At 36.1% G+C, this 20029-nt stretch overlaps 1 protein-coding gene across 1 annotated transcript in view; it reads right to left on the reverse strand.

Moving 5' to 3' along the window:
• Window positions 1–6768: 6768 nt before the first annotated feature.
• Window positions 6769–20029, reverse strand: part of LOC106713980 (dedicator of cytokinesis protein 1) — a 40276-nt gene continuing 27015 nt past the window's right edge. The window contains exons 20-38 of the mRNA XM_045683931.1: window positions 18528–18716; window positions 17937–18175; window positions 17330–17556; window positions 16567–16719; window positions 16035–16320; window positions 15622–15793; window positions 14914–15162; window positions 14136–14271; window positions 13389–13532; window positions 13092–13193; window positions 12512–12676; window positions 11535–11684; window positions 11064–11176; window positions 10339–10451; window positions 9821–9865; window positions 9663–9744; window positions 9046–9213; window positions 7713–7827; window positions 6769–7084 (exon numbers count right to left, since the gene is read on the reverse strand). Of these exons, the coding sequence (XP_045539887.1) occupies window positions 6840–7084; window positions 7713–7827; window positions 9046–9213; window positions 9663–9744; window positions 9821–9865; window positions 10339–10451; window positions 11064–11176; window positions 11535–11684; window positions 12512–12676; window positions 13092–13193; window positions 13389–13532; window positions 14136–14271; window positions 14914–15162; window positions 15622–15793; window positions 16035–16320; window positions 16567–16719; window positions 17330–17556; window positions 17937–18175; window positions 18528–18716 (3093 nt within the window). The 3' untranslated portion in view covers window positions 6769–6839. The remainder of the gene's footprint in view (window positions 7085–7712; window positions 7828–9045; window positions 9214–9662; window positions 9745–9820; window positions 9866–10338; window positions 10452–11063; window positions 11177–11534; window positions 11685–12511; window positions 12677–13091; window positions 13194–13388; window positions 13533–14135; window positions 14272–14913; window positions 15163–15621; window positions 15794–16034; window positions 16321–16566; window positions 16720–17329; window positions 17557–17936; window positions 18176–18527; window positions 18717–20029) is intronic.

Raw genomic sequence — 20029 nt, forward strand, 5'->3', positions numbered from 1 at the left:
AAAAAACAGTTGGATTAAGGGACCGATACAAAATGCAGTTATTTTGTTAACCGCGCGCATTGTGAGGTATTTTCTCTGCAACTCAGGCCTTTGGTTGTTTGAGTCATAAGATTCCGCAGCTGGCTGTGCACAATTTTTTACATACATAATATGTATTAATTATTTAGTTGTTTTTTTTATGTTTTACAATGGGAATAAGAGAATAATTGAACGCTGCACTTTTACAAGCATTTATTTACTTTCACCTGTCCTGATGTTTGTCGTCAATTCTTACAAATTAAATTTAATCCACTTACCGTTTACTGATTTAACCGAAATTTTGCATACATGTGTAAATCGCGTGACAGTACAATACTATGGTAAGATGCTGATCTGATGACGAAGCTGGATGAAATTTATAGTTCTTTTAATTAACAAGAAAATAATAATAGATTTTTTTTCATACTCTTTTAAGGCTATCCGTGGTAAGGTATGACACACGTACCTCGTATGTCATAACTTTATCTTGTCAATGTGTACACAGCCTTAAACTCTAACCATGTCAAGAGCCTAAAAATAGATAAATGAAGTAATAATTACCTAAATTAGATACAAAACAACATTTTATTACAATTGAAATTTATTATATTATGTTTTTATGCTTTAAAATTAGACTCATATCTGAGTAGGTGAAGGTGATATAGTTAAGCTATTTTAAAACAATACGATAATCTTTCGGTGGTCTTTTTAGAACGATGTTTGTGTTGGTGACATGAAGAGTCATATATTGTGTTCTACTTTAATTAAGTTATTACAAATAACAAATAATAAAAATTTGGAGTGAAAATGATTAAAGTAAATGTCTTTACATTTTAGATTTGAATCCGCTATTACGTTTTGAATAGTTCCCTTGCAGTGTTAATGATCATATCTTAGTATAAGCATTAAGGTTAAAAAAGGTATTAATACAAAGATACCTCTTTCTTACTAGTAGGTACTTCATACTAACTTAACAAATCAAATTGTCTAGTTTTTGTTTTTATGAAAAAGCATAGTTAAATAAGGATATCTGAACCGCTGTGAGAGGCGCTGCTATCGCGTTTGGTTCTGCTAGAATATATATAAAACCTATTTAGACACATAAAGTGACATAGAAGAAAAAAAATACATAACAACTACAGTACAAAGAGCAACAAAGAGGATCTTTGATATTTTTTGACGTTGATAGAGGGGCGAATTTTAGTTTTTACTTACGACCACCGGTTTAGATAGCCTTATATAAGTCAAAAATTACATAACGCAATGTCATGCTGTTTTAATTGGAGTGCTGTAAAACCTTATAAGAAAACCCTTGTCAAAATATCGTTAAAATATCTCTAAATTTATAATTTATTTTAAAAACCTATCTCTTAAAGATAATCAATGACATTCATGACATAAGAAGTTGCAATAACAGTGTATTGCATTCAAATGTTATCGTCATAAAGTCAATCACAAATCACAATCGAATCGATTTGGTTATACCTTTTAAACCTGTCTCTTCATCTGTCAAATATATCAATTTAAAAGATATCATGAATGCTAAGTGTAAAACTGTAAATATTATGATGTATTGATAGTTATTTTTTTATTAAATTTTGTAAGGATTTAAAGATGATGATCAAAAAGTTTAATAACTTGCTCGGTCACTTATTGTGGGTCCCTAATGCCGAAACCATTGGATAAATAATATTATCGTCCCTTTCATTTTCTTTGAGAAAACAGAGATAACATAATATTTCTTTGGACTGTATAACATCTTTACACTTTTCTATCTTCGTACATAAAACGTATGTATGAAACTTTGTTGCATTCATTAATTGTTAAAAAAAATAACTTACATTTTTCCTTTGCACTTTTCGCTTCTCTTACCAAATAACAGATATTTTTTCACTTTGTTACTTTGTTTAATAACGAATTAACGTCAATATTAACTCAATTCACTTTAAAAAAACACTTTATCGATGTCCATAACTAATTTTTTATATTCAAAGAAGTTCACGGTTCAAACATTTACAAACAGATACATTGTTAGCTAAATAAAATATAGCAAAAATAGTTGATTTATTAATAATAAATGGTATTTAATTGCAAGACGTCACGTATGTAGGAATACGTACTAAGTACCAATGCGGGGACAATGATGTTGACGCAACATTTCGTACGTGCCTTTTGTAATGAAAACGGCTTTGTTAACTCCATTATCACAACGACATTACGTATATCGACACTGTTCAATTGTTTCGTGTGATTAACGAAGTTTTCAGAATACGTACTTTACTGTAAAAATATTTAACAAGGGATATGCAAAGATATTTCTAGTAACGCGAAACATATCGTCCACTGTCGCAATCAGAATTGTTAAGTCGTCAGTGAGAAGCTCCAAGTTCTACCCAAGTCAATTAATTACACACATATTTTTGAAATTCTTCGCAGATTTCTTTTAACAGTGGTAGATCCCGCAACAACAATATTTGTAGGGTGCATGAATTGGCCGGGTCGACCGGTGCCACCACGACCACACAGAAGACAGGCGTGAAGTGGACGCAATACCGCGTACAGTCTGATGAGTGTGGTACCGGAGGCCTAATTTAAGTCTTCTTTCTCTTCCCATCCTTTTCTTTATAGTAAAGGATGGGAAGTGGATTTGGCGGAAGAGGGGACGCATAGGAAGGAGAAATATCCTATTTGTGTGCTCCCCTTCTCCGTTGATTAAAGGTAGGCAACGCATCTGCATTTGCGGATGTCTATGGGCAACGGTCGCCTCGCTATTGCGGCGAATCAAGGTGGCCGTTTGCCACCTTATGTTATATAAAAAAAGATAGTTTACATATGAATTTCGGCGGGGATCGAACCTGCACGTATAGATTTCGGTTCAATCCGGTTATTAACAACTGTACCACCGACGCTTACCGTTTTTAGTGATAGTTAAATGATCTCCCTTACTGTATATTTAGTATGTAAAATCTACCCTTAGGGAACAACTAATCTATATACAGCAATCAGTTGAAATTGAATTTCAGTTTGTTTATATAATAATTACGGAAAAACGAAGTTTTAACTCACAGTTTAGTATGGAAGTTGCCTGTATTTCTTATTCATATTTAAGATGGCTCAGAAGTTAACCTCTTGACTTGTAATTACCAGGTCCTAGGTTCGAATTTCGTCATGTACCAATATTTTTTTCCATTTACGATTTACATATGTATATTTATCCGACGTTATTACGATGAAGGAAAACATTGTGATGTTGCACATATCTGAAAAGAAATTCAATGATATGTGTGAAGTCACCTGCACTGAGCTGTGGTTGACTATGACCTAGTCACTCCTAACTTGGGGTAGACTCCGAGTCCCTCACTGGAGACGTATAGTGATCTGATGATGGAATAAAAAACATAATAAATTGTCCAATGTAATTTAATAATAACAAATAAAAATATATCTTAATATTTTAGGTAGGATACAATTTTTTGGTTTCGTTTTGCCGAAATTACAAAAATCTAGCAAAATATGGATTTTTTTTTTCAATAAAAACAATTAACATTTTGTAAAAAAAATTTTTTTTGTTTGGTCTATTCATGGCACTATATTTTGTGGGTATAAAATCTTATAGTTATTGGTTAACATTTTCTCAAATTAATATAATCTTTATCACTTTAGATTAAAATTGATAATTGTTTGAAATCACCGTTAACGTAAAATAAAAAAATTACTTTCAGCAAGAAAACAAAGTTATTATGCACTTAAAAATGAAACAATTAAATGTCGCAGTCATTACAACTTTTCAGGCAATCCTGAAAAAGTCCGAAACTGGAATGAAAAAAAAATGTTTGTTTTTTTATTATAAATATAGATAATATTGATATTTTAATTCTATAATTCTAACTATTTTAATATTATAAGAAATTTTAATGCCTTTATTTTTATTAAATAATTAACCTAATTAACTACTTCAGTTTTATTTAACAATTTTCAGATATCTTAGCGGCTTTAAAACTTCTTGATGCTGCGTATGACACAATGTTAGGTATAGAGGATAAGGGAGGGAGGGGGGGAGCAGATTATTTGGGCCACCAAAATATATAAAAAATAATAATATCAACAATAATATCTTAATATAATTTTGTACATACAAATTATGTATATACAATGCTGTGACTTTAAAGCGTAAGAGAAATACTCTATCGTATCTCTCGCTCTAATATGTTTGTCTCGCTCACACCTACAGATTTTTGTTTCTAACTTATCTATTTAAAAATTACGCAATTACAATACTAAACAATTATTTTCCTATAAAAACAATATTTCTTTAATGTATTTTATCACAACTAATATCAAGATGTTTTGATCGCACTATAAATTTACAATCAATATAACTAGAGGTAACATTGAAAAAAATTGGAAGAGCTAAAAATTTACTGTTTTAAATCTTAAAATTTTGTATCAAAATTCTTTAAGTTACTTATAAAAATATACTAAAGCAACAATATATAGTTATTTACTAAAAAAATGAACTATGACACTTCGAGAATGAAAATTGTTAAAATATTAAATAACTAGCTTTTACCCGCGACTCCGTCCGCACGGAATAAAAAATAGAAAACGGGGTAAACATTATCCTATGTCCGTTTCCTGGTTCTAAGCTACCTGCCCACCAATTTTCAGCTAAATCAGTTTGACCGATCTTGAGTTATAAATAGTGTAACTAACACGACTTTCTTTTATATATATAGATAAGGTGAATATACACTAGAGTATTTTCTCAAGCATTTCTATATAATGTTCTTACGAATATTAATAATACAGGTAAAAGTGCAGTTTCCAAAACACTGGTTAATAAAAGTGTGATATACTAGATTAGGAATCCCCAAACTATTGGACAAGTGACCCCTTTTACAAAATGAACTGTTACCTCAGACTCCCCCATGGCCAAATTACCTACTTTTAAGATCTATTATTATTATTTTTCATTCAAACTTAGATCTATAGACAGACCCAAAACTAGATGGAAAGATGTAGTGCTAAAAGACACGAGTGAGTGCCAAGTCTCAGAGGAAGATGTCGATGAAAGGGCGAGGTGGAGGAAACTGATTGGGGAAGCCGACCCCACCACCATGTGGGATACGAGCTAGGCAGAAAGAGAGAGATAGAGACTTAGATCAATAGAAGAAGACAGAGTGAGAATTAGCAATACTTTAAGTTCGTTATCGACCACTTTGAGAATCCCTGCATTAGAACAAATGATAGAGTTGCTTCTTGTTACAAGTAAATGTCTCTAGTCCAGTGATTGTCAAACTTATTTTCTTTCACCGCCCCATTTGAAAATCAATTATATTTCAGAGCCCCCTAATTTTTATTCAGCTCTTAAACTTAAAAACCACAATTTCATTACTTTAATTAATTTCAATGCCCCCATTTTTTGGGCCCCTTATCGCCCCCTCCTAGGTTTCAAACGCCCCCAAGGGGGCGTTATCGCCCACTTTGGGAAACACTGCTCTAGTCTATACTCACCTTTAGATGAAAGTGTCAAAGCTAAATTATTTGAAAAAAACACGTGAAATAAAATTCAATAAATTATAAATGTTTATCCTTCTGAAGATTATTATTACTTACTAGCTGTAGCACGTGACTTTGTCTGCACGGCATTGAAAAAAAAGTAGTCTATATGTTCTTCCAGACTTACTTCTGTGCTAAATTTCACCAAAATCTGATGCGTCGTTTTGGAGATACCTTCTGACAAACATACATCCATCCATACATTTGCATTTATAATATTAGTAAGATTCTGTTTAAGAAACCAATATAAATAACTACAATAACTGTATATAAGTCTAATGTATGGATATTAAGGCACCATCTCTATACATAATATTTACAAATAATAAATACTTCTTTCAAATATAAAAAACTAGCTGTCGCCAGCGACTCCGTCTGCACAGTAAAAAAAAACATAATAAGTAGCCTATATGTTCTAGACTATGTTCTACATCTGTGAAAAATTTCATCAAGATTTGTTGAGTTGTTCCGGAGATACATTAAAAAATCCATCCATCCATCTAAACATTCGTATTTATAATATTAGTAAAATGTATACAACATATTTGACCTACCTTTTTTATTTAATATATTTTATCGTTAGTTTCTGAGGATTAAAATCTTAATATAAAAGATATTGTTAATTCTGTTTTGTCAAAAACAATGAAAAGGTATGAAGATATGTTTCATACAGTTATTTAAGTCTCAGAAACCAACGATAAGACATTGATTAATAAATCAACAATTCAATAACGTCTAAAACTATTTGTTCACCCTAAGGGTGGAAAGATACTTGTCAGATGATGGGATGGGAGATAAAAATCACCTATTAATTTCTTATTAACACATTTAATGCCACAGATTCTCATGTGGAGTTTAATTTTTAAAAAATAGTGGCATATAAAGTGTTAGTTAGATTACTTTTTGTAACCAATATTATAACAATATCAAATGGCAGAAGAAAACTGAGTAAAGTAAAGAGATAAGAGAGATAGAGAGAGAGATTTATCTCTCTATTTCTTTTTTTTATATCATAAGGTGGCAAACTAGCACCTGAATTCGCCTAAATAAGCGACCATTCCCCATAAACATCCACAAATGCAGATGCGTTGCCTACCTTTAATCAACGGAGAAGGGGACGCACAGAAAGAGGATATTTCTCCTTCCTATGCGTTCTTTCTTCCGCCAAATTCACTTCCCCTTCCCATCCTTTCCTAATAAGAAAAGCATGGGAAATAGGATTAAAATTAGTCCTTTAATCTAACTTTCAACTCTTCGTATGATCAGGCATTGTTTTGTGCGTTCTTCTTCTTAGGTGGTGGTGTTGGAGGACGATCATTTCTTCTTGCAGCTATAGAGTTATATAAAAATGAACCACGAGGTGTCCAAACTGTGTCATAATTATTCCTTGGTAATACTTCTGGATTGTTATTCTGATCGCTGTCGATCTCTGAATGACGTTGTGATTGTGACTGCTTTTGTGGTAATGGTGGTGGTTCCTCCTCTTCCTGGTTCGAATCTGTCGTACCTGATACAATTAATGATTGGTTTAATTCTCCTCAGTTTAGTCCTCGGTAAACCTACCCTAAATTAAAGTTAACTTTACACATATCTGTAAATATCTTCTCAGATATGTGCAGCATCTAGATGTTTTCCTTCAATGTAAGAAATTTAAAATGGTTTAATTAATTTCGTATAACTGAAAATATGTCAAATTGTTTATATTACTGAAGATCAATATAACTATGATATGGAATATAGCTTAGTGTAAGGATACATTAAGGACAGTCCCTAAGTGACTAATTAACTCTGAGTGCGGTAATTAATCTTCAAAATCGATGAAAGCTTGGAGTGTTAGTAGTTTTGTTAATAAACTTCACAGTTAAAGACATTGTATTCTACCAATCTTTAGTGTTTAGGCTTAGGGGTTAAGCACTTGACTTGTAATCTGCAAGTCCTGGGTTCGAATCTTGACATGTAGCAGTGTTTATAGTTTATTATATACATATATAAGAAGAAATTCATAGATATAGAAGTCAGTGTTGTTGACTATATCCTAGTCACCCCCAACTTAGGGTAAGTCCCCTCACTGATGATGTACTTTAGCTAATCGAGTGTGACACTAGTTTCTCTGATGGTGTATATGAAGTCCTCACCGAGTGAATCCCTGTTGGAATGTGGTGCTGATGATGATGAGGCGAGCAGACTGGCGCGCTGTGACAGACGTCTCTCGCGCTCCGCCTCCGCACGCAGTGGACGTTCTGTCACCAGCTGGAATACAACCAATATGTACAACTGGATTACTTCAATATATATCAAAGTAACACTGTTTAAACCTTACAGAACCATAACATTTCCAAGACCAAAAAACCAATACAATACAATATTTTAGCTAGAATAATAATAGTATAGTGATTCCTAGTAATAAGTGATTTGTTATTGTATTGTATGTTAAAAAAATTATATGTAACGACGCCTAGAAAAGGCAAAATGTTCAAATCACTACATAGTATAAAACAAAGTCGCTTTCGCTGTATGTCCGTATGTATGCTTAGATCTTTAAAACTACGCAACGGATTTTGACGCGGTTTTTTTTAATAGAAGGAGTGATTCTTAAGGAAGGTTTGTATGTATAATAAATGCATAATATAGTAGAGAAACACTGATAAATTTAAAGTTTTCTAATGTGAACGCTGTGAACGTTGTGTATAAGGACATTCTGTAGTAGGTATATTTTGCATTGCACCCGTGCGAAGCCGGGGCGGGTCGCTAGTAAATAAATAAAAATACAATAACTTAGCACAGTTTTTTTTATGCGTTCAGAAGAAAAATTTGCTACTTTGGATATAAATTTTATTTTGAATTTCAGTAAAAAAATATCGAATTGAATAATCGATAACGATTTTTGTAGAAGGAAAAAATATTTCCCTTTTGAGCGAAATCGTTAAATTAGAGTTAATGAAAGGGTTAGTCTAGAAACAATTATATCTGTCTGGGTTAGTCTTATCACAAAATATAAAGACATAGGATAAAAGAGATTTTGTGACAATTTTTTGACATTGAGTGGCGCTAATTAGCTGTTATAATTTACTTTAACTTATTCCCACCTAGTCAGATATGTTTATCGATGTATAGAAAGGTTCAATTTAGTTATATTAAAAGTATAATATAATAGTAACAAAAAAAGATAAAAAAGGTGTCTTCTCAAATATTTGTTTCAGAATTATAGTCATTTTTAGCCGACTTCAAAAAGAAGGAGGTTATCAATTCGACTGTATTTTTATGTGTGTTACCGCGAAACTCCGCCCCTGGTGGTCCGATTTTGATGAAAAATATTTTAATCGAAAGGAAGTGCTTGCAGGTGGGTCCCATTTTTTTGTTTTTTTTTTTTTAAATAACTAGAAGACTAGTACATTTTTTAGTGTTAAAAGATAATAAGACAGTGATAAAGTTAATCAAAGTTACTAAGTAAATGTATGTATATCAGACCTCTTGTCTCAGTTCGCGTAATGGAGAGGAGGTGGAGTCAAGACTGGGTGTGGTGGGTGTGGCTTGAGGTGCGAGGGGCGTGGCCTGCGGGCTGGCGTTGCCATTGAGCGCTGCACTCGGCGCATACCATTGGCTACCGCCGCGTTCCGGCGTCTCCGATGACGCCTCCTATTGGACAATCAACAAATCAAATTAAAGAAACCTCGACTATAAAAATCAAGGGAAAAATACAATAAGACGATAAAAATCTGTTTGCACAAAACTTGAGAATGATTTTTTTCTTTTTGGAACGAAGTTCCTTATCGCGCGTTGTGAAAGGGGGCTAGACGGAAAAAATTCTTACGAAAAGTTGTCACGACACTTTTTGCTATAGTAAGTATGTTAACGACTAATGAGCGCTACTTCACCATGGCAACGACGTGACAATATATAACGAAAATTCATAGAAATAAAATGTACTTCTTGTGAAGACTTAAGTTTTTTATTCAAAGAATAAACAATGATTCCTTCACTAATTAATTGAAAGGAACTTCGTTCCATTCGGGTGTCCCAACACACCTCTCAAGTTTTTTTACACAAGTAAGTAAGTTTAATTTGTATGTAAATTAATGTCTTACCTTTTTCGCTCGCCTTTTATCTCGTCTCCTGGGTGAGTTCTGCAATGTACCGAAATAACTCACGACACCTCCGCTACTGTTCCTGTTAATAATAACTAGATTGAAGATTTGCATGTATTAAAGATACAATAATGGAAAAGATAAAAAATTTCACGTACCTTGTCAAAGGATTAATAGCACTGAAGAACTTTGACTTTGCAGTACTAAAACAATAATTTTACAAATTAATCTCATATTTTTATTACTCATTTTGAGTTTCTAAGAGTCGATGGTCTATTTTTTGAAGAAAATTTAATAACGTTTAATAGAAAAGATTATTTATTAGGAAAAAAGTCAAGGCATTTTATTTCAGTCTGCTCGAAGGACCACATACTAACATAGGAATTGGAAAAAGAAAGAATAACCTAATTTAAACTATTAACTACTGTAATTAGTTATTAAATAAACACAAAAGGGTGTCCCTTAGTGTAGATTTTTATTTTGACAATAATTTATATACATTTTGGTTAGAGCCTTGGCTTCTATTAATTCAGTACATATTACGTTTAGTGTATAAATGGAGAGAAAAGTTTCTACACATTTATAATGAGTAATCTACACTTAGAAACTAATGGCTTAGTGACCACTTAACGACTGTGAGTGCGAAATTTAGAGGTACAATGTAATGTTATCTCACTCGTTTCCAGTAGAGATGTCAGATATCCTGTTGTTGATGATGCCGGGCTCCGTCTGTATGCTGTCGCGTAGTGCACGTCGTCTCTCCACCAGCTCGGTCTCCAGCTCGCAGTTCTAACAAACATAGCGCTGATATAACTGTACCTTTATTTTAATACGTACTAGCTATCGCACGCGAAATCGTCTCTCGACTCATCGTCCGAAAAAAAACGTAATTAGGAGCTTATGTGTTCTTCCCGACTATGTTCCTACATGTATGCTAAATTTAATCCAGATGCATGAAATGCATTCTGGATATACCTTCTACATATAAACATATTACGTATTTATAATATTACTAGCTGTCGTCCGCGACTCCGTTCGCGCGGAATAAAAAAAATAAGAAAAAACTAGTAGCCTATGTGTTTTTCCAAACTATGTTCTACATAGTGGCTAAATTTCAATAAAATCTGTTGAGTCGTACCTTCAAACATACATCCATACATCCATCTAAACATTCGTATCTATATATATAAAAGAAAGTCGTGTTAGTTACACTATTTATAACTCAAGAACGGCTGAATCGATTTGACTGAAAATTGGTGGGCAGGTAGCTTAGAACCAGGAAACGGACATAGGATAATTTTTACCCCGTTTTCTATTTTTTATTACGCGCGGACGGAGTCGCGGGTGAAAGCTAGTTTATAATATAAGTAAGATTGTCTGTGACACATGATATATATTCACCTTACGTCCATACCGCTGGTGCACGTGGGTCTGCACGCGCTGGAAGCAGAGCTCCATGTGCTCGTGCAGCCCCTGCAGCGCCGGAGAGATGCGCGCCTTGTGCACCTCCAGACCTGGTGCAACTTCCACATTGGTACATCTCGCAACAATATTTCCTCCACGACGGCCGCCACGCAGAAGACAGGCGTCAAGTTGAAGTCAAAGATTTGGTGCAGGAGGTGACAATTGCAAATGTCTATTGTCGGCGGTCGCTTCACTATTTCAGCGAACTTAGATGGCCGCTTGCGCATTTGTTACGTTTGAATATAAAAAAAAACTAACGTAAAAAGACCTTGAACCCTTGTTAATATGACCCGCGACACTAAAATTGTTACGACAAACTTTTCTGTCAGGGTGGACAAAAGAGTAACTAAAATACAATAGCACACTAGCGCCACTGGTAAAAGAGTTACACTAAATAGTGTGACTGACCCATCTTGAGCAGCGGCACCTGATCTGCGATGAGATCTCGCAGCTGGTTGAGCAGCGGCAGGTGTTCAGGACGACGCGTCTCGTAGGCAGGTGTGAGGAACGCGCGCTCGTAGTTGACGATGCCGCCCTGCACTGCCGGGTCCAGGATACCTGAACATATATCATTACTTACAACTTCATCTCAGATTACAAAATAACTTTAATATTCATCATCAGCTCTGTATACGTCCCCACTGAGAGCCTCGGATCCTACACCAAGTTAGGTATGACTAGGACATAGTCAACCACAGCCAAGTGCGGTTTGACTTCACACATATCATTGAATTTCTTCTCAGATATGTGCAACATCACAGATGTTATCCTTCATCGTAAAGTTCCAAAGTTTAATTGCGAAGGATAAATAATAAATTTATGTATAAAATACCAAAAACTGATTCACATCAAGAGATATAAATGTATGTATCATATAGTAAATAGTAAATAAATAGTTTCTATTTTCGAAATAATAAAATTGATACTTTAAAATAGTTTTACATGTGGTAGATCTCATAACAATATTTGTTGGTTGCACGAATTGTCCTCGCTCAGTGAAATACCACAACCTCACAGAAGACAGACGGAAAGTGGAAGTAATTACAAGTACAGTCTGATGAGTGAGGTGCTGGAGGACTAACATTAGTCCTCTTTCCCTTCCTATCGTTTTCTTATTAAGAAAGGATGGGAAGGGAAATTGGATTTGGCGGAAGAGGGGACGCATAGAAAAGAGAAATATCCTCTTTCTGTGCGTCCCCTTGTCCGTTGATTAAAGTTAGGCAACGCATCTACATTTGCGGATGTCTATGGGGAATGGTCGCTTATTTAGGCGAATTCAGTTGCTAATTTGCCACCTTATAATATAAAAAAAAGGTTTGTATTATAGAAGGCGATTGTGGCGCCCCCTTTGAATAATCTTAATGAAGCTATATTCAGTTATATACCGTTTAGTCTCATGCTGAGCTGGTGTAAAGGCGCGTCGCTGGTCCTGGCTTCAAGCACGAGAGCCTTAAGGGCGCGGTTTGTCTCCCGCAGCGCCTCCACAGCGGCCTCTAGCGGAGACACCCAGTATGTACGTACACTCACCACGGGGAACCAACGTAGGATACCTGATTATTATTTATTTATTTACACATAGAAGACTGACATATGTTTATATCTAGACTAGCTGTCGCCCGCGACTCCGTCCGCGCGCAATTAAAAAAAAACTTAATAGCGGTATGAAAAATAGATGTTGGCCGATTCTCAGACCTACTGAATATGCTCACAAAATTTCATGAGAATCGGTCAAGCCGTTTCGGAGGAGTACGGTGACGAAAACTGTGACACGAGAATTTTATATCTAGATATTTTTTTGTTAGATAATTTAGAACCAATGACAAGATATTGCTTTTAAGTCAATAAATATGTAGGCAATTATGACATAAAAATTTCAGAAGAAACCTTTTAAAACTAGTTTTTTTTATTAATTGACTATATTAATATAGTTGGTTTCGATTTCATTTTCTTGAATACACCACTCACCGGGCAATTTATCACTAATTTCAAGTTCAGTTCGCTCCAGCCATCTTGTAGCGAATTCGTTCTGACTAGACACGTCCTCATTCGATCCTGTCACGGAATCATCTGAAATATTAAGTATAAAAATATGTTACAGCGCCATCTATTTATATTCCCCCACCAATTATAAACAAAATGCCTGATTTATATTATACCAGTACAGTTACTGGCGCCAGTAAGTACATACAGTCTTCTTTTACGTAAATCTGTAGTAATATCCTAAGAAACTAGTAGGACTATTTCTAGTATTAGTAAACTCACCCGGTTTATGATAAGGTCTGGAGAAGACAAACTTGTCGACATTATTATGTTTGTAGTACTGGAGTATCTGCTCGGCGACGGGCCGACCAGACAACCGCTTTAACTTGTCCCCCATCACCGGCTCTACTGCATTGATTTGGAGATCTATTTACACTGGTTAAGGGAATCCAGTACATGTGAAGAAAAATTGACTATTTAAAATTCCGTGTCTATGAAAGCATATCTAAAATAATTTAAAATAACATTATTTCAGTTCAACCTTGTAATAATAGACAAACTGACAACACTTGATCTAAAACTAATGGTGAAAAGTGAACGGATCAAGATTTGATTCTTCGTTAGCCATCTTGGCTGCTCATCATGAGACTGTCAGATGGTGTAATGTACAAATTATCAAAGAATAGATTCGTAATGATGAGATAGTCAGTTACTGTATCTTCCTTGACGTCCACAAACGAATACTTCAACACTCAACCAGCGTTAGTTTTTTTTTTTTTTTTTTTTTCTCCTTAATCCCCCGACATATTTTTGGGTCGGAGACTTTTTTATGTTTTTGTTGCAAGTATTGTTGCAATGTGCGGCATTCACTCTGGGTATGGAAACATACCCTCAAGGAAGCCGCACTGGTACTTAGCCGTTTCTGCCACAATATTTGCATCATTATTTTACAATTTCCAGGTATGCTTGACCATATCGACTTTACCAGCGTTAGTTGGCACTTCGTGTCATTATATATACAAAGGATACACTGTCCATCTGAATTGGTGATGTCTTCACCAGGTGGGTCGAGACGCGGCAGTACTTCTGCATCAGGCCACTCATCCAGCAGCCGCTCCTTGAACTCCTGCAGCTGCTCGTACTCGTTGCCGCGATACACAAACCCCTGATAAACATATTCATTCTTACCATAGACACATTTTAATCTATATTATCAATTACATATATAAAAGAAAGTCGTGTTAGTTACACTATTTATAACTCAAGAACGGCTGAATCGATTTGACTGAAAATTAGTGGGCAGGTAACTTAGAACCAGGAAACGGACATAGGATAATTTTTACCCCGTTTTCTATTTTTTATTCCGCGCGGACGGAGTCGCAGGTAAAAGCTAGTTTGGAATATATAACAAACATTTCAATATGAATGCTAAAATGTATTAATCCATACATAATAATATAAAGAGAAATGATTTGTTTGTTTGCATTGAATAAATTCCAAAAGTCCTGAACCGAATTAAAAAATTACTTTCACTTTTGGGAATAGACACAAATCCCGAGCATCTTAGACTATGGTTTTTTTATATATAAACTAGCTTTTACCCACGACTCCGTCCGCGCGGAATAAAAAAAAATGCACACAAGATAAAAAAGTTCCTATGTCCGTTTCCTAGTTCTCAGCTACCTGTCTACCAATTTTCAGTCAAATCGATTCAGCCGTTCTTGAGTTATAAATAGTGTAACTAACACGACTTTCTTTTATATATATATATATAGATAAAGAAGAGAGAAATGAATTAACAACTGACATGAGGCACCCTGAGATGTTCAGGGAATCCAGCGCCGTGGTACATAACACGGAAGTACCCCGGATGTGACCTGGGCGTGCGCAGCATGGCCTCGTACAGTGCGGCGAGCTGGGCGTGCAGCTCCGCCAGCGGGGCGTAGCCCAGCGCCTCCTCCTCGTACACGCCCACCAGCTCCTTCACCACCTCCACCGCCAGCTCCCACTGACGTCCGCGGTTCAGGAGCTGTGCTATCTCCAGGTACAGCGCCTCCTGTAATATACAATAAAGGTTCGATAACTACAATAAGCAGAATTAACCTTAATGATACACTAATCGTTGGTTTCTGAGACCAAAATATAAATCCCCTCATTATCTCTGACAAAACAGAGATGAAAAATATCATTTATACTGAGATTTTGGTCTCAGAAATCAATAATAAGTTGATAGTTAAATTAATTTTACATAATATGTAATTAATTATTGTATTGAGTTATTATTTTTTTAGAAAGCGAACCACATGAGAAGTCTGATAAGTTATTAATTACTTAATTTAGATTTTAAATAAAAAACACTAAGAAATTAGTTTAGTAACCATTGAATTACTAAGCTTACGGCAGTTATAATAAATTTCATAAAACTCCGATGTCAAAATATTCCTTGACGATTCTAAATGAGGTATTCAATTCTTGTTTGTATGTGTATGTATTTGTATGTGTGTATGTTTGTGACCTTGAGGTCCCTGTGCGTGGCGTGGTGGGCGCAGTCCTGTGTGGGATGGCGCAGGCGCGGCGGCAGCGGGGCATCGCTCCACTCCAGAAGCTTGGCATGCAGCCGCAGCGCCAGCCCAGCCTCCGCCCACTGCTGGGCCGAGCTGTGCATCTGCGCCAGCTTGTGCACGTACCTATATAAAATATATATTGTACATATAGATAATCAAATTACAATTTAACAGCGCTATCCTACCAACATTAGTTACTAAGAAAGACAGGCATTAATGGGACATATTTATTTTTACATTTGCATAGGTGGCCAAATTCCCGGAATTCGACAAGCGAATTAAGCCGGGGTAAAGACATATAGGAAGAAAAAAAAATCAAAAAGATTGAAAGGTGATTGTAGGAGCGTTACCGAAGTACACTTACCGTATATACATATGTGGTCGTTCTATCTGCTCGTAGAAGCGCAGCACTCTAGTGGTGAGATGCATACGATGGTGAGCTGCGGCGCGGTACTGCAACAGGGCGTCCAGTTGCCGTGCTGCAGCCGCCACCAGCGCTGCGCCCGCACCGCCGGCCCCGCCCTCTCTGCAGCGCGCGCCGCACGCGGACACGAAGCGCGCGCGCCACGCCCCGTCACCCAGACCACGTGACGCCAACACGTCCACTTTGTCTATCAGCTCGCTCTCCAGAGCACGCAGCGGGTTATCACCTACATTACACATTTATAGTCACTTTATGATACATCCATACAAAACCTATTGTTATCTACATTTTTTTAAATAGAGATGACGCACAATATAATAATAATACTGTGATATAAAAGCATAATAAAACAAAAGGCACTGATTGACAATTGCATTTATTGTTTACTAGCTATCTCCCGCGACTACGTCCGCACAGTATTAAAAAAACGAACATTTATCCATCCATCCATCGTAAAGACGACAGTACTTACTGTTCTCCCCGCTGGCCACACTGTGAGAGTACTCAGTGATCATCATGTCGTAGAAGAGCGGGATGGTGGTGTTGCGCACCTCATCATCAGGCAGGAAGCTCACCTCCAGGAAAGGTCCCACCAGTGACGGGATGAACGAGTGCTTGTGCTCGCCTACACAAATATATCGTAAAACTCATTATTGTATAATATTTAGTGAAACATTGGAGTGAGACAATTCGGTAGAATTTCATATCTAAATGGTTAGTGAGATTTTTTTAATGTCAATTTCACTGTGTGTAAAATCTTTTGAACATCACAACTAACTTATTTTATGAAAACAGTACAGTTATTTAGTTGATTTTACGAGGTAAATTTGTGAATGTATGAAATTATATATTTTTTATGGTAACGTCAGCTTTTACCAGAAATCCATTAGTTAAGTTTAGTATTAAAAAATTACACTATAGAACTGTTTAAGTAACTATTATTTTTTTATATTACAACTTTGCAAACGAGTAAGAGGCCATCTGAATTCGCCGAAATGGCGAAGCGACCGGTGTTCATAGACGATGCAATTGCAGATGCGTTGCCTACATTTAAATAACAAAGAAGAGGACACACAGAAAAGGGATATTTCTGCTTCCTCCGCCACATTTCTTGCTCGTCTCATTTTTGCGTCATAAAAAAGGTTGGAGTAGAATTAGATCTGCGGTATTCGAGAATGGCAATTAATTTAAACATCTGAGAGATAAATTATAAAAAGTATAGAGTGTGTACTGACCGAGCGCATACCACATGTCTGCGATGGCGGTGGCGACGTCGCGACGCAGGTCGCCGTATAGCGCGGCGACGCGGCGACGTCTTGCTGCGCCCAGGTCGTGCAGCTGCAGCGCAGGCGCGGTGGCGAGCTGAGCACACACCATGAACCACTCGCGCAGACTGCTCTGCAGCGACTCCGTGTTGCACTCCTCAGAGTGCAGGCGCTCGCGGAGAGTGCTCGATAGTAGTCTGCAGTATGTTACATTAATTACCGCTTGAACTTTGCTTAACCTGTCACTTGGTCTACATTTCTCATACAAAATCTTGACTCAAGAAACCAAACGAATTGGACTATCTGACATATTTAGGAATCTCCATTAATTTTAAACATTTTAAGAACAATTACAGTTGTTTCACTTTTTTGTAATATTATTATTATTTTCAAGGAAATCAGCTTGATGTGCGGTATCTTTACCCCACGTTTCGCTACACTTAATATTGTATTCTGAGTACCGACTCAGGCTTAATTAAGAGACCCCAAGATATTTGAAAAGACTTATACTTTCTATTGTTTACACAAAATTGAACCTTCTGCTGATGCTAATAAGAACCATTATTGATTTATGAACCTGAGCGCGTGCAGCATGACATAGTGCTGCAAATGCAGCATGTCAGCCCAGTGCGGACGGAACACGGGTCGCTGCAGCAGCTGCAGCATGAGCGCCAGACAGTCGTCCACCAGCGAGCTGCCCGCGCCCCCCGCGCCCCCAGAGCCCCCCGCCTCGTGCTGCAGCGCGCGCACCAGCAGCGAGTACTGCTCCTCAGACATCTGCCGCACCACGTCCAGCAACACGCACACCATGCGGCGCTGCTCACAATGTGCACGAGAACATCCTTTTGTTATCGACATCATAATTTGAAGAGGACCACTTATGTAAGTACACAATATAAGTTTTCTTTCACTGAAAGATGACTACTAAGGCAGGATGAATGGTACAGCAAGTTTGTTACAATTTGAACAGAACATCTCACTGGCTTTATCCCGCTCATGTAGAGTCGTAGCTCCAGGTTCATCATCTAGATCAGTAGTTTATGGCCCAAACTATTTATTGACAAAAAAAGTTTTTGAGCAATGGAAATTCCTCAATTCGAGAATTGTACAATATCTCAAAATTTCTTCCTTACATCACTAAACCTAAACTTAGTGAACCGAAACTCACCACTAACGGATCATCAGCTACGGATCCATCTTTGTTAGTAGCTCGATCTCTGAGCATGGTGGCGGTTGTCTTGAGTACAGTGGGCAACATGCGCCGCGCGAACTCTCCCCTGTCCGCCTCTACAGCACCCACATCATCCCGCGCGAGTAGAGATACCACCTCGCCCATTGTCTCCACACACAGTTCCACCTATGTAAGTTTAACATTGCTAAAAGTTCCTCCTATAAAAATATTTCAGTGTCACTGATAATTCATTAAAAAAATACTTTGTTTTCATCATAAAAATTGATAGAATTACTTATGAATATAGCTTTCAAGTAAGAGTTTTTTTTTTTAAGTATTCTGAATTTACCATCAAATACAAAATGATTTGATTATTTAGTTATTAAATATACAGATAAATCGACAAAAATATCTGATCTGGTGGGCATAAGTCAAACTAAATTATGACAGCTCACTAGGGCCACTACAGTCACTGTCAAGAAAGTATCACAAGATTTTTGTCATACTGTAGCTGTCTTGTATTTTTAATTTTGACAATTTCTATGCCTAAGTAGGTTTTATATATTTTGTAACAGGACTAACCGCGATAGCAGCGCCCCTATCACCAGATCAGATATCCTCATTTGACTATATCTCTCTTAACATAGTAAAAATGATCTAAGCATTGCAAGTTATTATTGACACTAACCTTGTTTTCTAGCGGCGGCATAAAAACAAACAATCATTTAATCAAATTATATCATGATTTATGAGCCTTGATGATGCAATTGGTAAGCATAAATACACATTTACATTGTTCACTAACATTTACCCATTCAATACAGCAAAGATTTTGAATAGAGCTGTATAAGATTGTTTATTAAAACAATATGGATGACAATATCTATAGTCTAATTCTATTGAAATTAAATGTATTTACACATTTCACTAGCTGGTTAATCATTAATTGTCTACTTGCTGTCTTCAGCGATTCGAAAATTTATTTTACGCGAATTAAAAAATAAAAATTATAAGTAGCCTATGTGTTCTTCCAGACTATCTTTTATAACTGTACCAAATTTCATCAAGATCCGTTCAGCGATTCCAAAGATACCTTCAAACAAACATCCATCCATCCATCCATCTAAACATTTCCATTTATAATATCATATTCATAAGATATAATGATTATGGAATTTTTTTGTGATAAAACATGTCTGTTTTAAATAAGTCTGTGATTACAACCTTATAAAGGTAAAATTGATTAGATGGGTTTGTTGTAGTTTCCCATTTCTATTGTATAAGACTATACAAGTATTTAGGCAGTGGATACCTACGGTTATTTAAGATCTATAATAATAGACATTTGTCAACTTAAAACATTACAGCAACTGTAGAACTGTGCCACTCTAACGATACATGTGCTTTTTTGACTTACATATAATTAAAAATGCCCACACCACAGTGCATGAATAGACTACTATAGGGTGTTGTCACAGTAGATATACTTACGATGTGTT

This window comes from Papilio machaon, chromosome 24, assembly GCF_912999745.1.
Source record: "Papilio machaon chromosome 24, ilPapMach1.1, whole genome shotgun sequence".
NCBI lineage: Eukaryota > Metazoa > Arthropoda > Insecta > Lepidoptera > Papilionidae > Papilio > Papilio machaon.